Source organism: Emys orbicularis, chromosome 11 (assembly GCF_028017835.1).
Source record: "Emys orbicularis isolate rEmyOrb1 chromosome 11, rEmyOrb1.hap1, whole genome shotgun sequence".
Classification (NCBI taxonomy): domain Eukaryota; kingdom Metazoa; phylum Chordata; order Testudines; family Emydidae; genus Emys; species Emys orbicularis.
In genome coordinates, this window is record NC_088693.1 from 21,210,820 (window position 1) to 21,233,255 (window position 22,436).

The window sequence follows — 22,436 nt, forward strand, 5'->3', positions numbered from 1 at the left end:
CTAAAGTGTCTATCTACACAGAGAAATGACTTTTTAAGAGGAAACTACTACTTCTGCATAAACGTTGTATAATGATAACTGCTAATCTTTTTAGGCCAGCTGAAGATCTATTCAAGAAAAAAAAACAATACAATTTTATAATCACAAAGTTTTGACTTCTATTATAGATGCTTTCCTTCAATAAGCAGTGCGAGACATTTAGAGGCGAGGGGGGAATAATCTAATAAAAGAATATTGTATATCCGTAGGAATTCTATTAACATGGAACCTAAACAAACATTAGAAAACTACAGCTTTTACAAAAAATTAAGTTTGTCCAACCCTATTTTTAAGACCAGTTTTGAATATTGTAACTTGCTAGCAAGTTATAGAATATTTTAAATATATAACAATTTGCATAGCTGTAAATATGTTTCATCCTAAAGACATTTCTGCTTGTAAAGTCATCACAGCAACCGATTAAATATTATGTCAGACAATGATAATTGCCAAACAAGTACATAAAATACTCAGCCCATATCCCTGAAAGAAAATTGATTTGGTTGGAAAAGTCCACAATATCTTAAGTGCATTAAGGGTGAGATTTTCAAAAAATGTTCAGTGTTTACCCAACTTTGCCCCTACTAAAATTGATAGAAGTTCTACTATTGATTGCTATTGAAACAGTTAGGCCAACATGGAACAGTTTTGAAAATACGATCATAAAATGTTCCTCTCAACTTTATGTTTAGTCTTGTGCTGTCATATTAGCTTTTTAAATTTTCTGTACATTTTTATTTTCTTAAGAAAAAAAAACTTCATGATTTGCAAAACAGTCACTTATTTTCATGTCATTTTAAAGTAGCACCATACATACAGAATAGAAAAAATACAAACACATCTCTGGAAAACATGAATTGCCCAAAGGATATTGGCTGGATAACCCACCTTTGTAGAAAAACCTGCAGGAGGCAGCCTTGGCAAGAAATCTCCATGAAGATTCACCTTGTACCGTTTTCCCTAGATTTTTCATCAGTGAAGATGTTACATATTTTGTGGAATGAGCTGAGGCTTGCAGCCATCAAAACAAATAGATTTTGGCCTGCCACCTCCCATATGTGTAGATCCTGGACACAGCAGATGGAGGCTTCTAATACCCCTTCTATACAGGAACAGGAAGATCTGTATATTCAGGGTCACCCCTTCATTATAGATCAGGGAGTTACAATCCAGCCATATAACAGCTATAAACAAGGTAACATATAGTCTATTCCTATGTTAATAATTTTTGACTATTCAGTCACACTAATCATTATCAATAGTGGCATCAAGACACAAAACATGTCATAGCTATAACATTATATGTGATAGTGATTTTTCTTTTTGGATAACACCATAGAGATTGTAATTACATATTGTATTTTTCACTACTTAACTGTGTTTACTGGATCCAAAATGTATGTTTGCAACTACCAGTTAAATTACCAAACAGAAGAGACAAAATACTTATAAAGTGTTTATTTAAGAGAATGAAAAGTTATTTTTGAGAAGAAAGCTCAAAAACCTGAAGAAAACCTTAAAATAGATCAAATTTAATAGTCTATAACAGTAACTTAAATACTTTCTGGACAGTTAAATTGGGTGGATTTAGTTAGAAAGAATAGTAGCACACATTGGAAAACCCTTAACAGATGCCAACAGTGGAGAGTTTTGCAGTACATCACAGGGTCTGCCACTTTATGTTAGGAGTAAATGTTTTGTTTTGTTTTTGTCTTATAGATGCTAACACTTACAGTTCAAAACAGATGCAGAGTTTCTACACAAAACACTTCATTTTATACTATAAAAGATGTGGCATTGGCAAAATGCATCGATCTCATTGTCCATCCAGGGAAAAGAAACTGCTCAGTCAAGACACTATTCTACTTCCCAGAATTATTAATTATTATTATTATTACTACTACTACTTTTTCCCCCTACTATTTTTTGTCTTTCCTGTCACTTATTCCTTTCTCTTTCTAGCTTTATGACTTATTAATTTTAGAGTCTGTGCAACTCCTGAAAAGCTAATTTATCAATCATTTGAGTAGTACTTCCTAACGAGGAAAAAGGTGCACACTATCTCAACACAGCTTTTCTAATAAACTATATAAAGGCAAAACATCTCAGACTTGTAATCTTAAGATAACTCTTTCTTACTGTGGTGTGATAATCAAGATTCCCTCTCTGCTAGTCATGGGAGCTGAGAAAGATTAAAATGATCTCTGTATATAAAGGACAAGTGTGAACAATACAATGGGTACATTTAAGCAACTTGTTCCTGATTTTGTTTCAGGAGTTGAGGGGGTTCTTAGCAGGGAGATGTGAGATGGTAAGAGAAGTTGATGGAAATGGGAGTACCTAGGGCTGGTGTGTGGAAAGAGATGAGTGAGAAGGTGGCCAGAAATCTGGGACAAAATTGCAAAGGAAGTACAAGCAGCAGTAGGGTAGAGACAAGGTACTGTAGTTAGGAAGAAACAGGATGTATATCAGGGACTGGCTAGAAGAAATAGGTGGCAAATGGGTTAAAAGGAGGACTGAATTGGAGAAACACCAGCCAGCCAGCCAGGACATGCTACACTGGCTGCCAGATAGCAATGAAGCAAATAATAAAATGTATCTGAGCTTACCTGAAACTCCCTTTTCTTCTGTGATGGAAAATTTAGCCTGATTTCAGCTTGGGGGCAGTCACTGGCAGCAAGTGAATGCTTAGGATGGGAGAAAGAAAACCCAGCCCTTGAAGTTCTCACTTTGAAACAACCATCACAGCCAGGATAATGCTAGTCTACATTTTTAAATTACAGGCTGTATTAATCTATAGATTGAAAACACAAAACAGTTTATGCTGCTGCAGAATACTGGGGTAATTTTGGCTAGCAAAGTAAGCCTGAAGCTTTGGATGTCATATTTTATTTTTACCTGACCGTGGATGATCCCTTTGTTTCCAGGATGGGCTTGATCTGTGGACATTCTTACTCAAAGAAAACATTTTTTTCAGGTAAGTTTGGATAACATTTCCTATTGTTCATTATATTAAGGTTCTCAGAACTGTTATGATGGGATTTGCACAGCAATGTGCCACCAGGATGGAAAGAAGAAAAAAAAGAAACATCAATTATATAAATTCTGTCATCCTCCTAATAGGATACTATAACATGGAGAAGAATGCTGCCAAAAATGGCATCCACTGAAGACCAGAGAACCGTCTTATAGAATTTGGTGAATGTAAATATTGACAAACATGTGACCACCTTGCAGATTTAATTAAAAGAGATAAGAAAAGGAATGAAGGATCTCAAAAATGCTCCATCTTATTCCTGTAGAAATAGCTGATTTGCATGTCTTCTTACTTTTGCAGCTGGACTATATAAAGCAGATATTAACTTTGGATGTATAGAAAATTTGTGGTATGCATATTGTATAACATGAGGAGGTTTCAAATCTTGAGTGTGCAAATGCTTGGGATGAAGGAAGAGCCTTTCTTACATTCTGTGACCAAAAATATGAATTCCCCTCGGAAATAAATGCTATGTAAGGGCAACATTGCATAAATGAGTAATACAATACAGGATCTCATCAGAGAGAGCTCCCAACTTTGGAAATTCATCTGATGGAGGTAGAAACTATTTGGAAACTACTGAGATGAATAGGAAAACTATAATGTTGCCTCCTCTAGAGGTTAAATCCTGATAACACTAAGGATGAAATGAGGTTACAAAGTTCTGTTTTGTTACTTTGTGGGGAAGGAATCAGGGTTGCCGTAAGAAAGGGCTTAATGATGGCGTGTGAAGAAAAGCTTTTCTTGGACATACTGAGAACCTATGATAATGGGAAGACTTGACCTTTTAGTTTGTACTCTTGTACTCATATTAAGGCATTCCTGGATGAACTCAGGGCTATGTTTCACTCACTACAATGGGAGATCAATCTATAGAACTTGCATAGGCAAGTGAAAAATCTCTGTTTGCTGACTTTTTTTCCCTTGGTCCAGCAGACTATTAATCATTCACCCAAGTAACCATTTTTATTTAGATGACATATTTCAAATACAAGGCAGATAGGTTTCTTCACCAAATAGTCACCAAACCGAGAAGAGGTGATGCCATTTTAGATTTAGTATTGGTAAGTAGAAAGGACCTCATAGAAGAACCAGTTGTAGAGGGTTTGAGTGATCATGAGTTAATTCAGTTTAAACTAATGGAAGGATAAACAAAAACTGTTCTGCAGCTTGGGTCCTTGATTTTAAAAGGGCAAACTTTTTAAAAAATAAGGGAAGTGGACTAGACTAAAGAACTGAAGGATCTTAATGTGGAGGAGGCTTGGGATTACTTTAAGTCAAAGCTGTATAAACTATCTGAAGCCTTCATCCCAAGCAAGGAGAAAAAAATGTAGGGAAGGTTTGCAGACTGACTGGACGAACAAATATCTCAAACAGGTTAAGAAAAAGCAGAAAGCCTTCAAGGAATGGAAGAAGGGATCACTCAGCAAGGAAAGCTAACTCTTGGAGGTCAGAAAGTGTAAGGAAAAGGTGAGACCTGTCAAAAGCCAAGCAGAGTTGGACCTTGCAAAGGATATTAAAACCAATAGTAAAAGGTACTTTAGCCATATAAATAAAAAGAAAAGATGTGGGACTATTAGACCGCTAAGCACTAAGAATGGGGAGGAGAGTAAAGATAATCTAGGCATGGCTCAACACCTAAAAAAATACTTTGCCTTAGTGTTTAATAAGAATAACAAAGAACTTAAGGACAGTGGCAGGGTGGCTAATGGGAACGAGGATGTGATAGTAGAAATTACTACATCCAAGGGGGAAGTCAAACTCAAACAGCTTAACAGGACCAAATCAGGGTGCCCGGGATAATCTCCATCCAAGAATATCAAAGGAACTGGCACATGCAATTGCAAGCCCAATAGCAAGCATTTTTTTCATAAATCCATTAACTCAGGGGTCATACATTATGACTGGAGAATTGCAAATATAGTACTTATATTTAAGAAGGGGGGGGGACTCCTGGGCTGTTATTTTGACCTCAATTGTATTCAAGGTCTTAGAACAAATTTTGAAAGAGAAAGTAATTAAGGACATAGAGGTAAACAATAATTAGGATAAAATACATGGTTTTAGAAAACGTTTATCATGCCAGATCACCTGATCTCCTCTTTGAGAAAATAGCTGCAGTAGATCTAATTCTACTGGAATTCAGTAAGGCATTTGATACAGTTCCACATCGGAAATGATTAGTTAAATTGGAGAAGATAGGGATTAATACAGGAATTGAAAGGTGGGTAAGGAAATGGTTAAAGGGGAGATTACAATGGGTCCTACCAGATGGTGAACTATCAGTCTGGAGGGAGATTACTAGTAGAGTTCCTCAGAGATTGGTTTTGGGACCAATGTTATTTAACCTTATATAACCTTAGCACAAAAAATGGGAATGTGCAAATAAAATTTGTGGATGACACAAAGTTGGGAGGTATTGCCAATATGGAAGAGGACAAAGTGGGTATTCACCCATGAAAGCTTATGCTCCAATACGTCTGTTAGTCTATAAAGTGCCACGGGGACTCTTTGTCGCTTTTTAGAGGAATTGTGTCGGTTCTGTGTGTTTGGTTCTGCTTTCTTTGTACTGCCTACTGATCAGCTAAATTGTCTATGGAGTGAATTCCCACCTTCCTTTTAAAATGCATTATTAGTAACAACAAGATCCTGGAAGAGACTCTTGGAACACTGGCCAGACTAAAAGGTAATGACTGGAGTTGAAAAAACTATCATCCACATGTAAAGCGGAGGAATAGGTTTTGAGATGTAATATGGTAATGTGAAGAGACAAGCCTGTTCAGGTCTACAGAAGACAGAAAGTCTCTCTGTATATTTGTCAGAGTACTTTTTATATAGTACTCTTTAGTTATTTTCCTAAATAAAGGTTGATTCTTATTGAATCAACATATGTTGATTTGCAACTAAATATAGCCTTCTCACTAAATTTGGTACTTCTTTTTGTTAACCAGGAGGATATATTATAATGATAGTCATATATTTAAACAATCTATTAGCTTAGTATATATTGATTCAGATTCTTAATTTGTATTATGGTAGGGAAAGGTGAATGACATTTCTTATTTATTAGATTTTTTTAAATTCAGGAATTGTGTCAAGCTGCATTTGGATAGTAACTGGAATTCAGTTAAAAATGGGGGGGAAACGGAAATTTAAAATTGTTTTTATTACTGAAATAAAGCTATCTTACATTAGATACATAAGGGGAAAAGATCAGTTTATCAAAACAAATTTTGTATTTAAAATGAATTGATTTATTAAACAAAGGAAGTATTATCTGTGGTTAGTAACTTATTGTTTCTGTCACTATGTCCTTCAGATTATAGAACTACAAAATCTCATGCTCTTCAACCTCATTTTTATTAATAGATTAGAAGAGAGAAAACAAGCTTTCCTGCTTTTTCAACTCCCAATCATTTTCTCAGCTTTGAATTAACTATCATTGAACTGAACTTGTTAAATAAACTGAAATGAAGACAATATTCTCTCTGCACCTGCAAACGAGACTACTGCTGTCAAAAACTGGCTTAGCATTTCAACAAACTCTGGTGCCAGGTGCTTAGTCAGTGACTTCTACCAGTTTAGAGTTTGACTTAAAAAAAAAAAGTTGGTAACAAACTTGCTGAATTGAATATTATATTTTATTTAAGATTATCTTAACTTTAGTAAATTTAGGGCTTAACACAGGTTGTCTTGATTTCAGATATGTTTATTTTTAAAAGACAATGTATTTTATTTATAGAAAAAATCTGATTTAAATTTAAAAAGTAAGATTTTTATTCATCCCACCTTTGAGTGCTGACATTTTCAAGTACTGCTTGAAATTGGGAATGAGACAAGACTGTACCTCTGAGTCTTGCAGAGTTCCACAGAATACAATGCGCTGTAACCCCATTTTGACCAGTAGCTATTTTGAGTAGCTATATGCTCCCAAACTGAAAGGGTGTGTCACCAATCTGGAAGTCTATTTAACTAGGATTGGGTAGAAGTCATGACGATAGCTCCAAGGCAGCTGAGGTCATTACTGAGTTCGTCTGAATGGCTGCGTCTCCTGGATTTGTTCTAGCTAACAAGTGGTATTCTCATGTTGTACTTCCTGGACTTCTTCAACTGGCCACATGGCCTGTATTCTTTTAAATCATGTATGACTGGGGCCAGAATTAAAAATCAACTTATTAGATGACTCAATTTTCATCTTGTCTCTCAGTCTTCTCAACAGTTTCCCTCTGGAGTACTAAGAGAACTGGGAGATTTGTCTGGGCATCAACTCTCCCCAAACCCATAAAAACATGCATGGAACAGAGATATATTCCACTAGTTGCAGTAAGAACTGCAGGGCATCCCTAGAAGCAACCAAAAAGAAACATGATATCAAATAAATGATTGCATCCACCATCCACATAATAGCATCCAGCCATATTAACATTGTGGGGCTGTGAAGGCATTTATGGTTTCAGATGACACTTCATAATTCTTCTTGAGAATGTGGTCCACTTTTTCAGGTAAACAGTCCTACCAACCACCAGGGAACATACCCACATTCATCTTCAAAAGTGACACAATTCTGGATTTGAATCACACACACTTAGGAAATGTATTGCCTTATACAATAGGTGCAGGGAATCTGGAAAGTAGTGAGTGGTAGGCCAGGGAGGCTCCTTACTGCCTGCTAGGTCTTCCACATCTGGGCTGCTCCCCCTTTCATCCCTTCATAGCCAGCATCCTAGGGAACAGGAGAGGAAGGTGGACAGGCATGGCATCCTGCAGTAGCAGCTGAAGCTGTTAGCCTTGTTGAAAGAGCATGACAACCTTCAGCAGTATATAGGGTTGATAGCCTGGACAAAGGAACATGGCAACCTACTGCGGCAGTTGGGGACAATAGCCTGGTACATTCTTAGAATTTTTAGGTGTAACCAAAAATTTCCATTCCTCCCCTGAAGCATGACAGGGGATGGATAGCTACTGTTTATCTAGGGCATCAATCTGATCCTCTGAATCAGACAACTACTAGACCTTCTCCCCAAAGGAAGAAAAATCCCTTTCTTCCCCCCGCCCTCCCTTTGGATGTCTGGATTTATATTCCTGCTCTGTGCACTGACATTTACAGCCAATTCTCCACAAACCACCAGTAAGTGCTTTATGGATCACAGTTTGAGAATGTCTGCTCTATACCAATATAAGTTCCCTTGAGTAATATTTGAGTACTTATTCCCTGCTCAGCAAAATTCTTCCCCAATTCCACCAACCTCTCCATGCCTCAGCTTCCCATCTACAACCAGGGACAATACACTATAGCCTCACAGAGATGTCAAGAGGCCAAATCAATCAATATCTGCACAGCATCCAGACAGGCCCAGAGAGCAGGTACTATATCCATTCAAAATAGGATTCCATTATCATATTTACTGGGCTGCAATATACTATGGAGTTATGATAGCTTTAGCAGCAGGATGAATATAAGATAAAAGCTGCTGAATCTCCAAAACACAAATCAAGAAGCCTGAGTTCTACAAACATAAACTAAGCTCTCACATAGCAGCATCCATGAATAACACTTTTTACCATCTGTAGTTGGCTAGGAGAGTCCTTCCTCAACCTGATGGATAATGACCTCGTCTTCATCACCTCTCAGCTGAACTACAGCAATGCAATATGCATGGGATGAAGTCTATAGCATTTAGGAAACTAAATAAATGAGTAAACCAAACCACTATATAATGTTTCCTCAGCAACACAGGCTACCATCAGCACCTGAAACCTCTTCTATGCACTGTACACTGGCTTCCCATATATCAAATCAAGTTCAAGGCCTCAGCCTTTATCTTCACAGTGCTCAGTGGCCTGGATCCAGGACATTTAAAGATCCGCTTAAGTTCCGGATGAAGACAGTGGTTGACAATTTTGCTTCTCTGGCACAATTGCACTTTCTACAATATGGATAAGGAGGAGACAGAGCTTTCTTTGGGGCTGTTCTGCGAACTGTGGAATGAACTGCTAAAGCAGCTAAGGACTATCACAAACCTCACCACCATTTGCTCCAAACAGAAGGAACATTTCTTTGACTTACCTTCTCTAACATAAATACATAGCAATTAAAAAAACCATGCTAGAACAAAACACTACACTGCACTACACTCAGGGAGAGGATGAGAGGAACAAAACCACACAAACATGCATACAAGATATTAGTCATATTACTTAATTCACTAAAGGAAAGCACTCAGAGACTATGACAATGAGCTCCATGAACAGTGCATAATGGAGGCTGGGGCAGGCTAAGCCTCCCCAAACCTCCGCTAACACTCCTGGGGCTCAGAGCTCCTCCGGGCGGCCAGGGCTTGGGCCAACCAGGGTGGCTTGGGCAGGCCAGCTGGTGCAGCTTGGACAGGCAGATGGGCGCGCGGAGCGGCTCGGGCGGGCTGGCCAGGGTTTCTCCGGCCATGGTGTGAGCTTGGGAATCCTCTGGGGGGTGGAGCCTTGGGCAGAAGGGGAAGAGTGGGGACGGAGCCTAAGGCAGCTGGGGGGGCTAGCCTCCTCAAACGGGCAGTTCATGCGCCACCCATGAGCTTGATACAAGAACTGATATATAACAGCACAACAATATGTGATGTCACAGTAATGGGAAAAAATGATGTCAAAAAGAGGGAAGAATTGCACTGACAGGCAATTCATAGCTCAGACAACCCTCTGTCATACATGGGGCATTACAAAAGAGAAAGGGAGAAAAGAAACAAAGAAAAGGAATAATTGACACTGAGGAGTGGGGAAAAGGAAAATTAACCCCATCCAGTTGTTATTAAAAAAAACATTCCTATTGAACCAACAGTGTCACCGAGCCAAGGCCAAAAGTGAAAACTTTAGCACTATACTGCTCAACCTGCCTGATCTCATTCCATAAACAACTTCCAAGACTATACAATTCATGTGCAAAAAAAAATGTACAAATGTAAATTACACATAACATACCGGATATAACAAAAAAAAGGCAAATAAATGGGGCGGGGCATGGGAAGTAATTGGTTTTTGGCTCTTCTTATCTGATGGAGATGGAATCCTGTCTGGTACTGGGATCTTAGTGATTCTAAATCTGTTTTTAGTGAACTGGAAATGTTAGTTAATGGGTTGTTTTTACACTGTAAATCTACTTTCAGTGAGCTGGAAATGTGTTAGATAATGAGTTGTTTATGAGTTGCAAATCTGTTCAGTGAGCTGAAAATGTGTCAGATAATGGGTTGTTTATGAATTCTAAATCAATATTCAGTGAGTTGGAACTGGGTTAGGTAATGGTTTGTGTAGGGGTCATAAATCTGTTTTCAGTGAACTGGAAACATGTTGGATAATGGGTTGTTTCTGAGTAGTAAATCTGTTTTCAGTGAGCTGAAAAAAATGTTATATAATGGGTTGCTTGTGAGTTGTAAATCTGTTTTTAGTGAACTGGAAACCTGTTCATTACAGGGCTCTTTATATGTCGTAATTGTTTTCAGTGAGCAAAAAATGTTTGATAATGCATTGGTTTTGAGTGGCAGATCTGATGTCAGTGAAGTAGAAACAACAGCTAATGGATTCTTTATGAGTAGTACGTATGAATTCAGTGAACTAGAAATGTGAGTTAACAGTATCTTGCATATCATCCATTCTATTCTCACCTTCCCGGTTAAATATTGAGTTATGGTTTGTATGAATTGTAGACGTGTGCTTAATGAGCTGGAAAGGGTTGTAGACCCGTTTTGAGTGAGCTAGAACCACACTAGATTATGTTTTTAGTGCGGTTTCAGAGTTCTTGTAGCCCAAAGAAAAAATGTTACAAAATATTTGCTGATTAACTGGTTTTCAGTTTTCAGAAGGACCAGAGGGTTTAATTACTGTCACAGGTACATCAATTTTTATCTTATGCTATTTTTTGCTTGCCTATCACCATTACTGAAATCTGTATGCTTGCTTTCACCTAACCACCTCTTCCCTATAGCACATAATCAGCAGGTCAGAAATCAGAACAATTCATTACCTTATATGCAATTTTAATACATTATAGTGAAAAAAATTCATATCACCCCTGGCTTTGGAGCCAGCTTTGCTCCTTCCATTTCCCCATCCCTTAAATTTTCTTGATAGATGCCCTTTCCTCGCCAAATTGCTGCATTTTACCACCTACTCCAGAAGATATCTCCATTGATTTAAATTGAGTAATATCACATTTACACTAGTGTGAGAGGAGGAGATTCAAGTGCAAAGATTCTGAACAAAGAGAAGAACATTTCAAACTGGAGCATAAAATCCCCCAAAAATATGAAAGACATTGGACAAAGAAAAAATATTTCAGAACAGCTGAAATACACAATATCATACGTAGTCTTACAAAATTATTTTCATTCAGTATGAAACTACAACTCAAGCATTTATAGAAAAAAGAAGTTGTGGGCATGGGAACAACATGGTTTTCAAATATGTCCAATATTAGCACAGTTGAGTTTTCTGCATTGAGAAAGAAATTAATCTGATACAATGATTCAGAAGAATAATACTGTTAGTGATAGATGAATTCAGGAGTACTAAGATTCCAGGTAGAATCTCTTATTACTAATTCATTTAACACTATGAACTGTGATTTGTAGAGTGTCTTTAGGTACTTTAATACGCAGTATTATAGTGTAACTGGGGACACCTTATAAAGCACTGATTTAACTATAATTAAGATTGGAAGGATTAGATTTTTTATCAGTAAATGTTAATTTCATGTACACACACAAAATGACAAACAAATATTTCCATAAATGATGATCAAAATTGACAGATAGGCAAAGTAAGAAAAATGCTACTTGAAAACCTATTAGCATTTGATTTAAGGATATTGACTTTGTATATTTTGACATGTGACGTTGACAATTTGTTTTTAATTTTTATAAAGCTTTAATCTGTTGAATTTCAATGTCTACTGTCATTTAATAATCATTGTCTTCCCCCCCCATAACTTCCCATAACTGTGAAAATTTGAAAATCGATAACACTTGGGTGGCAGGGTTAAACCTCATAATTTTGTTCAACTGTGCAAATTCAAATAGATAAAAATATATAACACTATTATCTGCTGAAATTATAAAATAATAAAAATTGAATTCTGCCAAGCCTACCTATAATATTGTCAGAGAGAGAGAGAGAGAGAGAGAATTGAAAGGTCTCCAATTCTATCTCATACAATGCTTAGCATATTTTGGTGCTAGTGGAAACAAAATAATTATGGAAGCTCCAGCCATGGGTTCATAGTGAAGGTTAAGTTGAAGTTTGCATTTAAGGAGAGGAACGAAGGTAGTTTGGGTGCTGCGGCAGAGTTGAGACACTGCAGGAATGCCCCCTTGTGGCTGTGCATAGCATAGTAGACTGTCTTCTCTAACATCCCCACCAATGGCTGCTCCAGCCTCATGATTGTCTGCCTCTTCTCATTATTCAGATCTCCAGCCAGGCCACATTTAGTTCCACCCTTTCTAGTGTAAAAGAAAGACCAACAAAAGAAATGGTGGATCCCTCCTTCCAGTCTGGATTCGGCTTGTTAGGCGGCAGCAAGTCTTGGGTCGGTGCCGGTGGTGGCAGCATTGATCGCGGTGCCACTGCCTGTGCCGCGCTCTGCACCGAGGTAGTCAGTGCTGTGGAGGAGACTTGACATCTCAACTCTAGTGCTGCGTGTTGGGGCTCAGGAGGGGTCTGCTGAGAGATGGTGCCGGAGGAGCCCGGTGCCTCGTAAGTGCTCACTCTGGATGAGTGGCACTGAGGGTAAAGACCTCACTAGCGAAGCTCTCTTTTTCTGAGAGACCCTGGCTGGAGAGGTTGAGGCTTGCTTCCTGACAGTTTTGGAAGTCGGTGCCTTATCAGGGATCTCGGTTTATGAGAGTCCCCAGAGGACGTCTCTTGCAGAGGTTGGAGGGATTTCTCCAGCAGAAGCATTTTCAAGCGGAGATCCCTGTCACGTCTTGCCCTTGTTCTTAATTTGGTGCAATGTATGCATTTCTGGGATATATGAGTTTCTCCCAGACAGCGAATGCAGGAATGTGCTGTCAGAGACCGGCATTGGTTCACGGCAGGAGTCACACTTTTTAAATCCTGTTGAGCCCGGCATGACTGCAGTTAAGCCTCTCAAGAGATAAGGGTGGGAGATAATTGTAATGGTAAACTGTAGAAACTGTTCCCAAACGGGGATTTAAGGAGAGAAAAAGTCGTCTTCTTTCTTCTCTTCTCTTTTTTTTTTTATTAAAGAAAAGCCTCTAAGAAGAACTAAGGAAACTATGTAACTATGTATAGACTAATGTAACTAAATATAAACTAAAAATAAGTTCCTATGTAACTTGTAACTTTTCCCCCCCAGAAAGTATCAAAGAGAGCACTGCCACGGAGCTCCGTCTGCAGCCGAGGACTGTTGAGAAGAAACTGAGGGAATGGTCGGGGAAGCGTGCGCTACAGGAGGTGCCAACGGCTGCACAAGACGACTCCTGTACGCGCCCTTCCCCCGACCGAGTACCGCTGCGAGAAATCTCCGATCTATGGGGCAGGGATGCACCGACACCTAGAGTGGAGCACCCACAGGGACACCACTCAACGAAGAATCTCCTCTCAGACCATTCTGCTTTCCCCCCACTCCTGGGTCCCACAAGGTTCCTCCTCTGCTGTTTCTTGTCCATCAGAATTCCCCCACTGTCTCTCTTCCCAAAAGACTCCGGCAGTGTACCTCAGTGATCAATCTGCCCCTTACAAGCCCTATCTCAGGGCTTCCCCCACAGAAGCCTAACCTGTTCCCTATCCTCTATTGCAGCCTGACTTCCCCCAGGCCTTTCCCAGAGGGAATTCTCTTTGTTCCCCTCTCCTGGGCCTCACCTCTCTAAGTGAGCTCTCCACTCTGTTTATATATTCTCTTCCTGACCATTTTGTCATAGTTCAAGGCAACTGCACCTGTGTTTTTCCTTAGTGGTTCAGCAAGGGCATCCCAGCTGTTGCCTCTCTTAGGTGGAGATACCCTGGTCAGAAGGGAAATAGATGTGTATTTCTAGGCTGGACAGGTCCCTTGCCTTCACTCTGTAATTTCCAGTACAGACAGTCTGCCCAAACCCACCTGCTTCCTTTCTCTTATCTCAGATGGATAACAGTGTAATTGCTACAGATATAAGGTATCACATAGTTCTTTCTAAGCAACCCTACTTTATTCTTAAGGTAAAAAGGGTTACAGAGAAAACATAAAAACAATAAAAAAAATTTACATGCATGATATGAAGCTTACCAGACATCACCCCAACCTACTTTTTTTTGTTTATCAGAACTTCAGCTCAGAACAAGCACACAGACTTATGAGGCTTAAGTAGGCCAAGTCCTTCCCAGCCGTCCCCCTAAGGATTGGGGCTATCTATGGACCAGGTCTCCTGTCCACTTACTGCATCAGGAAGAAGGCTGTGACTCAGCCTAAACAATACAATTTCACAACAACACATACACAGTTGCATTTTTAATACAATGTATCACAGAGATGTTTACCCTAATGCAGTAAGGTTTAAACTTAACTCAACAAAGCTTATATTAATTCCATAAGGTTTGTTCGTACATTATAGGATATTGATAGCCTGTCACACCTTTCACAGCTGGGATCACTATCATTCAATGACCAGATCATGGACACAGCTGAGGGATAGTTGCTAAGTCAGAGACAAGGGTGAACCCAGCTTGCCTTAAAGGCTTTAAAAGCCAGCCTGTGACAACCCTCTTTACATCTAGAGTCTGAAGATGAATTTCCCCTGGGTTGGAACAGGGTCTGGGAAAGAACAGTGAGAACAGTGAGAAGGAAATACATTGCAACAGGTGTAAATCTAAGATCGCCTTAGTCATGATGCTGGAATGGGGTCACATGGTGACTTTGTCCTTGTGGACCACAGTGTAAGGTGGCGTGATCATCAAAACATTAAACTCATTCACTTTCCTAGCAGATGTAATTGTTATTAGGAAGGTCATTTTGAAATTGAGAAATATTCTAGAGAGTTGTGCAAGATGCTCATTAGGAAGCCCCATCAGCTTTGTTAGGACAAGATTCAACACCCATGAAGGTAGAAGTTTCCTGATGGGGGGAAGCACACTTTACCATACCCGTACGAGACCAGAGACTTTAGGGTGAGAGGAGAAGGGGTTTGTCCTTAATTTAATTGTGATGAGCAGAAATTGCTGCTATATGGACATTTAGGGACGCTAAAATAAAGCCCAAGCCCCAAGACTTAAGGTGTAAAACGAACTCTAGCACTGCAGGGACCCCAGCTGAAGCTAGTGAGTCCTTTACCAGTAGGCCAGATAGCAGACCATTTCCACTTTTGTTCATAGCATTTTAGCATGAAACCTTCCTGTAAGACACTGGCCTGAACCCTCTGACAGCAGAAAATGTTGACATTAACAGCAGGTTATCCTCCACATTGCTAGGTGTAGTGTGTCTGAGATGGAATGCAGAACAAGTTGATAAAGGCACAAAGTCAAACAGCAGAAATCCATGCAGTGGGGCTGCTAGTAGCCTGGATAGTGGTCAGCACCTCAGACATAGAGAGATTGAAGGTGCTACCAGCATCTGAACTGGTGAGGAGTCCAAGTTAGTTAGTTCTGAGATGTCTGATGTAAGAAAAAGGTGACAGTGGTACTGTTTGAGTCTCTGGGATCTTCATAGGTCAGCAGCATGAATTTGGAGAGAGATGGTGCTTCCTCTTTTTCTTTTGCTTATGCTCTTCTTGTGAGGAGAAGTGTTTCCTCTTCTCTCCCCCCCGCTTTTTTTTTAACCCTGATGGGCATCTGCAAGCACTTGCAATGTCAAGACATCTGTATCAGTGATGGAGAGTTGGTGCCAGGGGTAATGATGACAAGTAAGAATCAGACACAGAGGAGGCTGCTTCCTGCATCCTCACTAAAGCTATTGAGGCCTTAATAGATGGTAGTGGCTTGGTCTTCAGTGCTTTTTTTGACTTAACCATTACCAGTGGTATCAGATGGTACCAGTAGGAGGCAGAGTTGAGTCTGGTTCCAGCCCTGTGATAGAAAGCTATGCTAAGGCCAGAGCAGCAAAATCAGTCTTGGATCCTGCATGAGAGGAATTCAGCATGAAGGCTGCACTTGGTATCCTGGATGGTCCTGGAGTAGCAGGCTGTAGGCACCAAGAGGCCAAATGAACTTGTAGCCTCAAGTGCCCCTCCATTCTTGTTCTGGGAGTGAAGGCGTGGCAAAATGTGTACTGGGTTACCAAATGGATTGTGCCCAGACACAGATACAGGCATTGGTCTTTGGTATGATCACTGGGCAGGAGGCACACATCTTGGAGCCCTTACAGAGCTCTGTGCCCGACATGGCACCAATGAGAAGCTGAAGGAGCCTGATACAAAGGCAGGCTACATACACGAAAGTTATCCTCTACTCCTCCACACTTACTAACTACAAGAAAATAATCATACACTAGACTAAGAGAAGAACTTAGATTGTAAACTGTTTGGGACGGGGACTGTCTTTTTGTTCTGTGTTTGTACAGTGCCTAGCACAATGGGGTCTTGGTCCATGACTAGGAATCCTTGTATAGTAATACAAATAAATAAATAAATAATACATAAATAAATAATTTAACCTGACACAAGGGTGAATCCCATTTTCTCTCCGTGACAGCAGCAAAGCAAATGAGGTGGTTGGGAGGTGTACATCCTTATACAGAATAGGGTAATGATGTCACCCTTACAGAAGATGCATATCCCACCCATTTCCCCAACAAACAGCTCAGCCCGAGGAGCACCACATCCACAAATGGAAATGGACAGAAACCCAGAAGACTAGTCTTTACAATATGTCCTATTTTAATTTGTTATATTACATCATCCTGTTTTCACAAACTATGAAATCTGCATGTTCACTCACAATTTCTTTGAAAAGTTGAGTCCTTTCTTTTGCCTGATATTTGGCTAATATTAAAAGTTCATAGGCACATTATTAAGTGCAACTTTGAAACATAATAGATTTGTTGATGAGTGTATACAGGTTCCTATGCAGTGAACTAGGAATATTAAATGGCAGAGATAAACTCTATTGAAATGTAAATTGTGAATGACAATAAACAATTTCATAACTCTCCAACTGCATTGTAAATACCTAACTGCTCTTTAGGTTTGTACACCCTGTATATCACATAAATAACACAGAGTAGGTGACTTTGAAGCTGTAATACCACAAGATAATTGAGTCTGCAATATGTAGATAGATGATCTTATTACTTATTATAGTTGTGTTATATATGTTACAGTATAGTATGCTTTCATTAGTTGTACCCAACCAAGCGTAATCAAGTAAAAGCAAGTGTAATCAAATCCCTATTTAATAAGGGTTACCGATACAAATAAAGGAATTAAAAATAAATGTTTACTTACTTTCAATTATCACTTTTCTGCCGGCCCAGTTATCTTTAATAAGTTGTATATTTCCAAAATGTGCATCACTAAAGAAGATACGGTTAGTACCCATTCCTTTCAGGTTGTAGTCAAAAGCCAATGCTATCACATTTTTGAAGTAGTCTGGATTTTCATATGGCCTTACTGGTGAATTTAAATTGGTCTCATCTGAAAGATGTATACTTTTTAATATCGTCCTTCCTGAATACAGCAAGTAACCTTCATGTCTCAGACAAGTAACTCCATCCTCTCCAAGATAGCCATGTGCACAAGCACACGCTCTCTGTGCATTTCCTCGATACAGACAAAGTTGCTGACATCCACCATTGTTCTTGGCACAAACATTAGTACCTGTAAGGAAAAATTAGTCTGGCTTTTGTAACTGTCACAGTTGGTTGACTTAAATCAGAATAAGCTTTTATTAAGCATACAAAGGATTCTTTGATGTAACCATTTGTGTTATATTTGTTAATGCAACAGAGCACTATGAAAGTAAAAAAGAACCATTATTGTTTAGGTCTCAAAATTCTGACCACCACCCTTAACTAATTTTTTAAAAAGAATTTATGAGCATGGATAATTAATGTTGTTTTCAAATGGTAACAGTACATATTTTACAAATATATAATATGTAATTACTCAACCTTAAGGAATTGAAAATCTGTGAATTTTATTAACTTTTTCAACAGTTTTTAAGAGATGGTTTTAAAAAAAATGTTACTTGCAAAAAAAAAATAAACTTTCGATTTCCTTAGGTTACAATAATTTATTTCACAAATTTGTATATATCTTCTACCAAAATTTAAATATATATCAACATACGGAAAGACACATTTCCAATATTTTATTGAGCCATTTCTCAATGTTTAGATGAAGAGCTATTTGCTAACATTTTATTTTCAATTCCTTTGATTGCTGACTTAAAAAAAATTCCCCCTACCAAATGTACACAATTAAGGAATTATTGTCAAAATAATAACTTTTGTGTGATTTTATGACATCAAAGATTACAAAACTGTCAGAAATTGCAGAGAAAGTATTTTTGTCTGTCTTTTCAGTACTTTGTATGTAGTCTGTTTCACTAGCTTCCATAGTTTACTTTGTGCATTTGACAGCATTTTCGATATAGTCAATTTGACTCACACTATAGTTACTTTTCCATTTGTGAGAGTTTTCCACACAACAGTGGAGAAAAAAACTTTTTTTAAAAAGTTGTTTTGTGGTTGTAAAACCATAAAATTTGTCAGGTAACTCAGGGCACATTTATTTTAAACATATGTATTGATTTATGTATTTATTTATGTAATTGCTATATTTTAAGCTGGGTATCCTTCTCAGTCAAAACAATGGCTCTTTTATGAGTATAAACACTGTCACCATTTCTTTTTGCTAAGATAAAGTTAGAAAAAACTTGAAAGTTATTACACATATCCTTGCCCCTAAGGAGATAACTATAGTAAAATAAAATGAAAACATTGTGGAGAGTTATTTGTACACCATTTTTATCAGATATTTTGATGGTTCTTTAAAGTATTAGTAGGCTAGATGGGAGATGTTTTTCTTTTGTCATGGGAGATGTTTTTCTCAAACTTCTATATATTCCTATATTCCTCTCTCTATATCTATACACATTGAAATGGTATTTAAAATCAATGAAATATAGAAGAAATAAAGTACACTTTATTTCTTCTATATTTCATTGATTTTAAATACCATTATAATGTTATTCAGTAAGGCCATGATCCTGAAACTATGCAGAATTTCACTGATGCGGGGACAGAAGTTTGCTTGCAGATCATAGTGCAGGATTTGTACTTTGGAAAGGGTAAAACAGATATTTGGGGGAGAGAAATGAGGATTAATCACTTGTCACATGTTTTTTTATTAGTGCTAGACAGGTCATGAAGCAAGCTAATTGCATTTTAAAACTTCATTTAACTATTTTAGCTAAATAATAATAACTTAAATGAGAGAGAAAAAAAATCGAAAAATATTTTCCCCATTTTCCCCCCTTTGCCTTCGTGACTCACTGACAGCCCCTCCAGAAGACATTTAACATTTGTAGCCTAGTAAAAATCATTCAACTATAATAAAACATGTTTTTCAAACTAACAATTTTTTTTCCAATAACTGTCTCACCCATCACTAGTACAATCAAGTCTTTAAAGATCTAGTTAAAAAATATTTTTAAAAAAAGACTATTTTTCAACCAATTTTTCTATATTCCTGGCTCTATTATACACAAAGCCCTTCCAAGAAAGCAGACATTAACTCTTTCTAAGCCCACTTAAAAAAACAGTTAAAGATGAGTGAGGGATTTTTTTTTTTAGTCCACAAAATATTATCTCTTTAACCTTCTGAAATCACATATAGCACATATATAATCACATATAAAGCCCTAACAATGGCAATACCCAGCAAATTGTCCAAAAGAGAGCTTTCTATTCTACATCACTAAAACATCTTTTTAAAAATAATGAAAATACACTATGTTAGAAAATTAGAAAAGTCAGTGGTATTTATTGTAAGCATTATGTCTATCATATGTATGAAAAAACAAACCCACAAAAAACAAAAACAAAACACCACATCCTCTAAAAGGCATAACACATTCCATGATGTGTAATATTTTAATTACAGCACTTTGTGGATGCCAGGAACACCAGAGACATGGTCTTATCAGAGTACAAGGCAAACCTTATTAATTTAAACTTGATATGTACTTGGGTGTGCGTGCACAATTTAGACTGGATTCACTGTTTTTTTGGTGGTAACTCTGTGTTTGGAGGAAACAAATATAATCTCTGCTAGAATTCTGGTCAGCTTTGCTCACCAACAGCTTGATCCAAAGTCCACTGAAATCAATGTTAACCTATCCACCGCCTTAAGTTGCTACGGATGATCAGGAAGCTTTGAGCTTTGGCTGTCTAATTAAATCAGTTAGCATGGTATTGATCCATTACTGATTGATTCTTAATGCCTCCTGGCAATTGGAAGGCAGGCTGCCAGGTTTCCCCGAACAAGCTGATATTAGGCTCACTCTCAGGAAGTTCTCACTTGATGTCGATCTCACAATTTTGGTACTAATTCCAACCTTTTCTTTTTCGGGGAAGGTGATTGAGAAGGTTGTGGCAAAGCAACTATGGTCTAGAGTAAAACATGAAATTTGGAATTCTGAGTTTCCCTTGATCCCTTTCAGTCGTACCTTAGGCTTGCACAGGGTACTGGATAATTTTTAATCATTGACTTGTGATGGACAAGTGCCAGGTATCCATGTTGATTATTTTACATCAGTTTAAGGCCCATGTCCTACTCAGACACATGGTTCTGGTTTTTGTTTTGTTTTGTTTTACTATTGAAAGAGTGATGGGGGGATTTTGTTTCATATATTTTCTTTAGGAACACTGTTAGAAAACTATAATTTAAAAAAGGAACAATGGGGAGAATTTTAAAAAAACTTTCATAAAACAAGGATGATTTTGCTTTTCATATTATACAAAATTAATACACAAAAAGGGTAACATATGATATTAAAGTCATTATTAATATAATTAGCAAGAGCAAACCTTTTTCTTGTTGTCTGTTAAAAACTTTCACTTCCTTCAGGTTTATTCCTAGGCCAGTCCTCATGGTCACAGCATCTGTGGCATCATTCTTATGACCTCTTCTGATCGAGCCATTAGCATGTGCTCTGCCAAAAAAAGTTGAAGATGGCTGATCAACAACCCTCATATAATTAAAATCAAACAAGTAATTAAAATGCGACAGACAGCTGGCCTACCAGAAACTGAAGAAATCAACTCTTTTCTGTGACATCGATATGCTTTGAATACCAAAAGTACCTTTTCTGTGGAAATTGCATAGCTTTGTGAGATCCTTTCTGTGACCTTGCTATGGAATGGCTAATCCTACAAGGGTGAAGTATCTGGCACTGAAATAACATTTTGAGACTCAAATACTTATGGAAAAATAAATTACCTGTCAGACCAGTAGATGTAAGCTCCAAAGACTGCTACTGAAAACATATCCACATTGCTCCCTGACAGCACAATCTCCCGGTTCCCTCCACTCTCAAGGTCGATTCTTTCTATCTTGTCTGTACGAGCATCACACCAGTATAATTTATTTTCCTAAAGATCAATTTCAAAGTAAACTTCAACAATCTATTTTTGTCTGAGAATTGTATTATGAAAATAACAGAATGCTAAAGTGGAAGAACAACTTGTAATGCAATATATTTAATGCACATTTAATATGTAGTGGAAGATACAGGAACACACCTCATAGTCAATGGAGATTCCATTAGGCCAGGCAATCCCCAAGCTCACAAGCACAACCTTCTCAGACCCATCTAACCATGCCTTGCCTATGCAGGGAGTCTGTCCCCATTCCGTCCAGAACAAATACCTAAAATATTGCAGAAATTCACAATAAACAGATGAACATGTGCAGACCTGCATATATTTGGCAACAAAATATAAGTGCAGTTCATATAAAATCAATGTTTACAAATATAAAACTTCAAAGGATTCTGATATTGAACTGGCATAAATAACACATTGCTGTCCTTTTAAAGATGAATATGAAACATGCTTTACAGAGACTAATCATCTTATTCAACTTGCTTGATCAACTCCTTGATATCTCAGCCTTTGTTTTAATATCTCTACTTTTTAGCAAATGCCTAGGTAAGCAAAAATGTACAATGTAGCAATCAATACGAAAGCTCAAGCAGTTTAATGGGTTGCTACTAGGTTTCTGATCAATCAAAACATTTGGGACACTGGTTAATAGAAACTGGTAGGCCCTATTAACAACTCTTCAAGTTAAAGTCAGAAAGGCAAACCTTTTCTCACCTCTATGAGAAGAATAAACCTTGGTCAACTATTTGCTAAGGTAATTAAGGGCCTGATCAAAAGGGCCCTGAAGTC

The 22,436-nt window shown here is 38.0% G+C and overlaps 1 protein-coding gene across 1 annotated transcript in view; it reads right to left on the minus strand.

Annotated features, from left to right (window-relative positions):
* LRP1B (LDL receptor related protein 1B) overlaps window positions 1-22,436 on the minus strand; it is a 1,070,902-nt gene that overhangs the window by 348,891 nt on the left and 699,575 nt on the right. Inside the window, exons 38-41 of the mRNA XM_065413676.1 lie at window positions 21,786-21,912; window positions 21,484-21,635; window positions 21,072-21,196; window positions 17,485-17,856 (exon numbers count right to left, since the gene is read on the minus strand). Of these exons, the coding sequence (XP_065269748.1) occupies window positions 17,485-17,856; window positions 21,072-21,196; window positions 21,484-21,635; window positions 21,786-21,912 (776 nt within the window). The remainder of the gene's footprint in view (window positions 1-17,484; window positions 17,857-21,071; window positions 21,197-21,483; window positions 21,636-21,785; window positions 21,913-22,436) is intronic.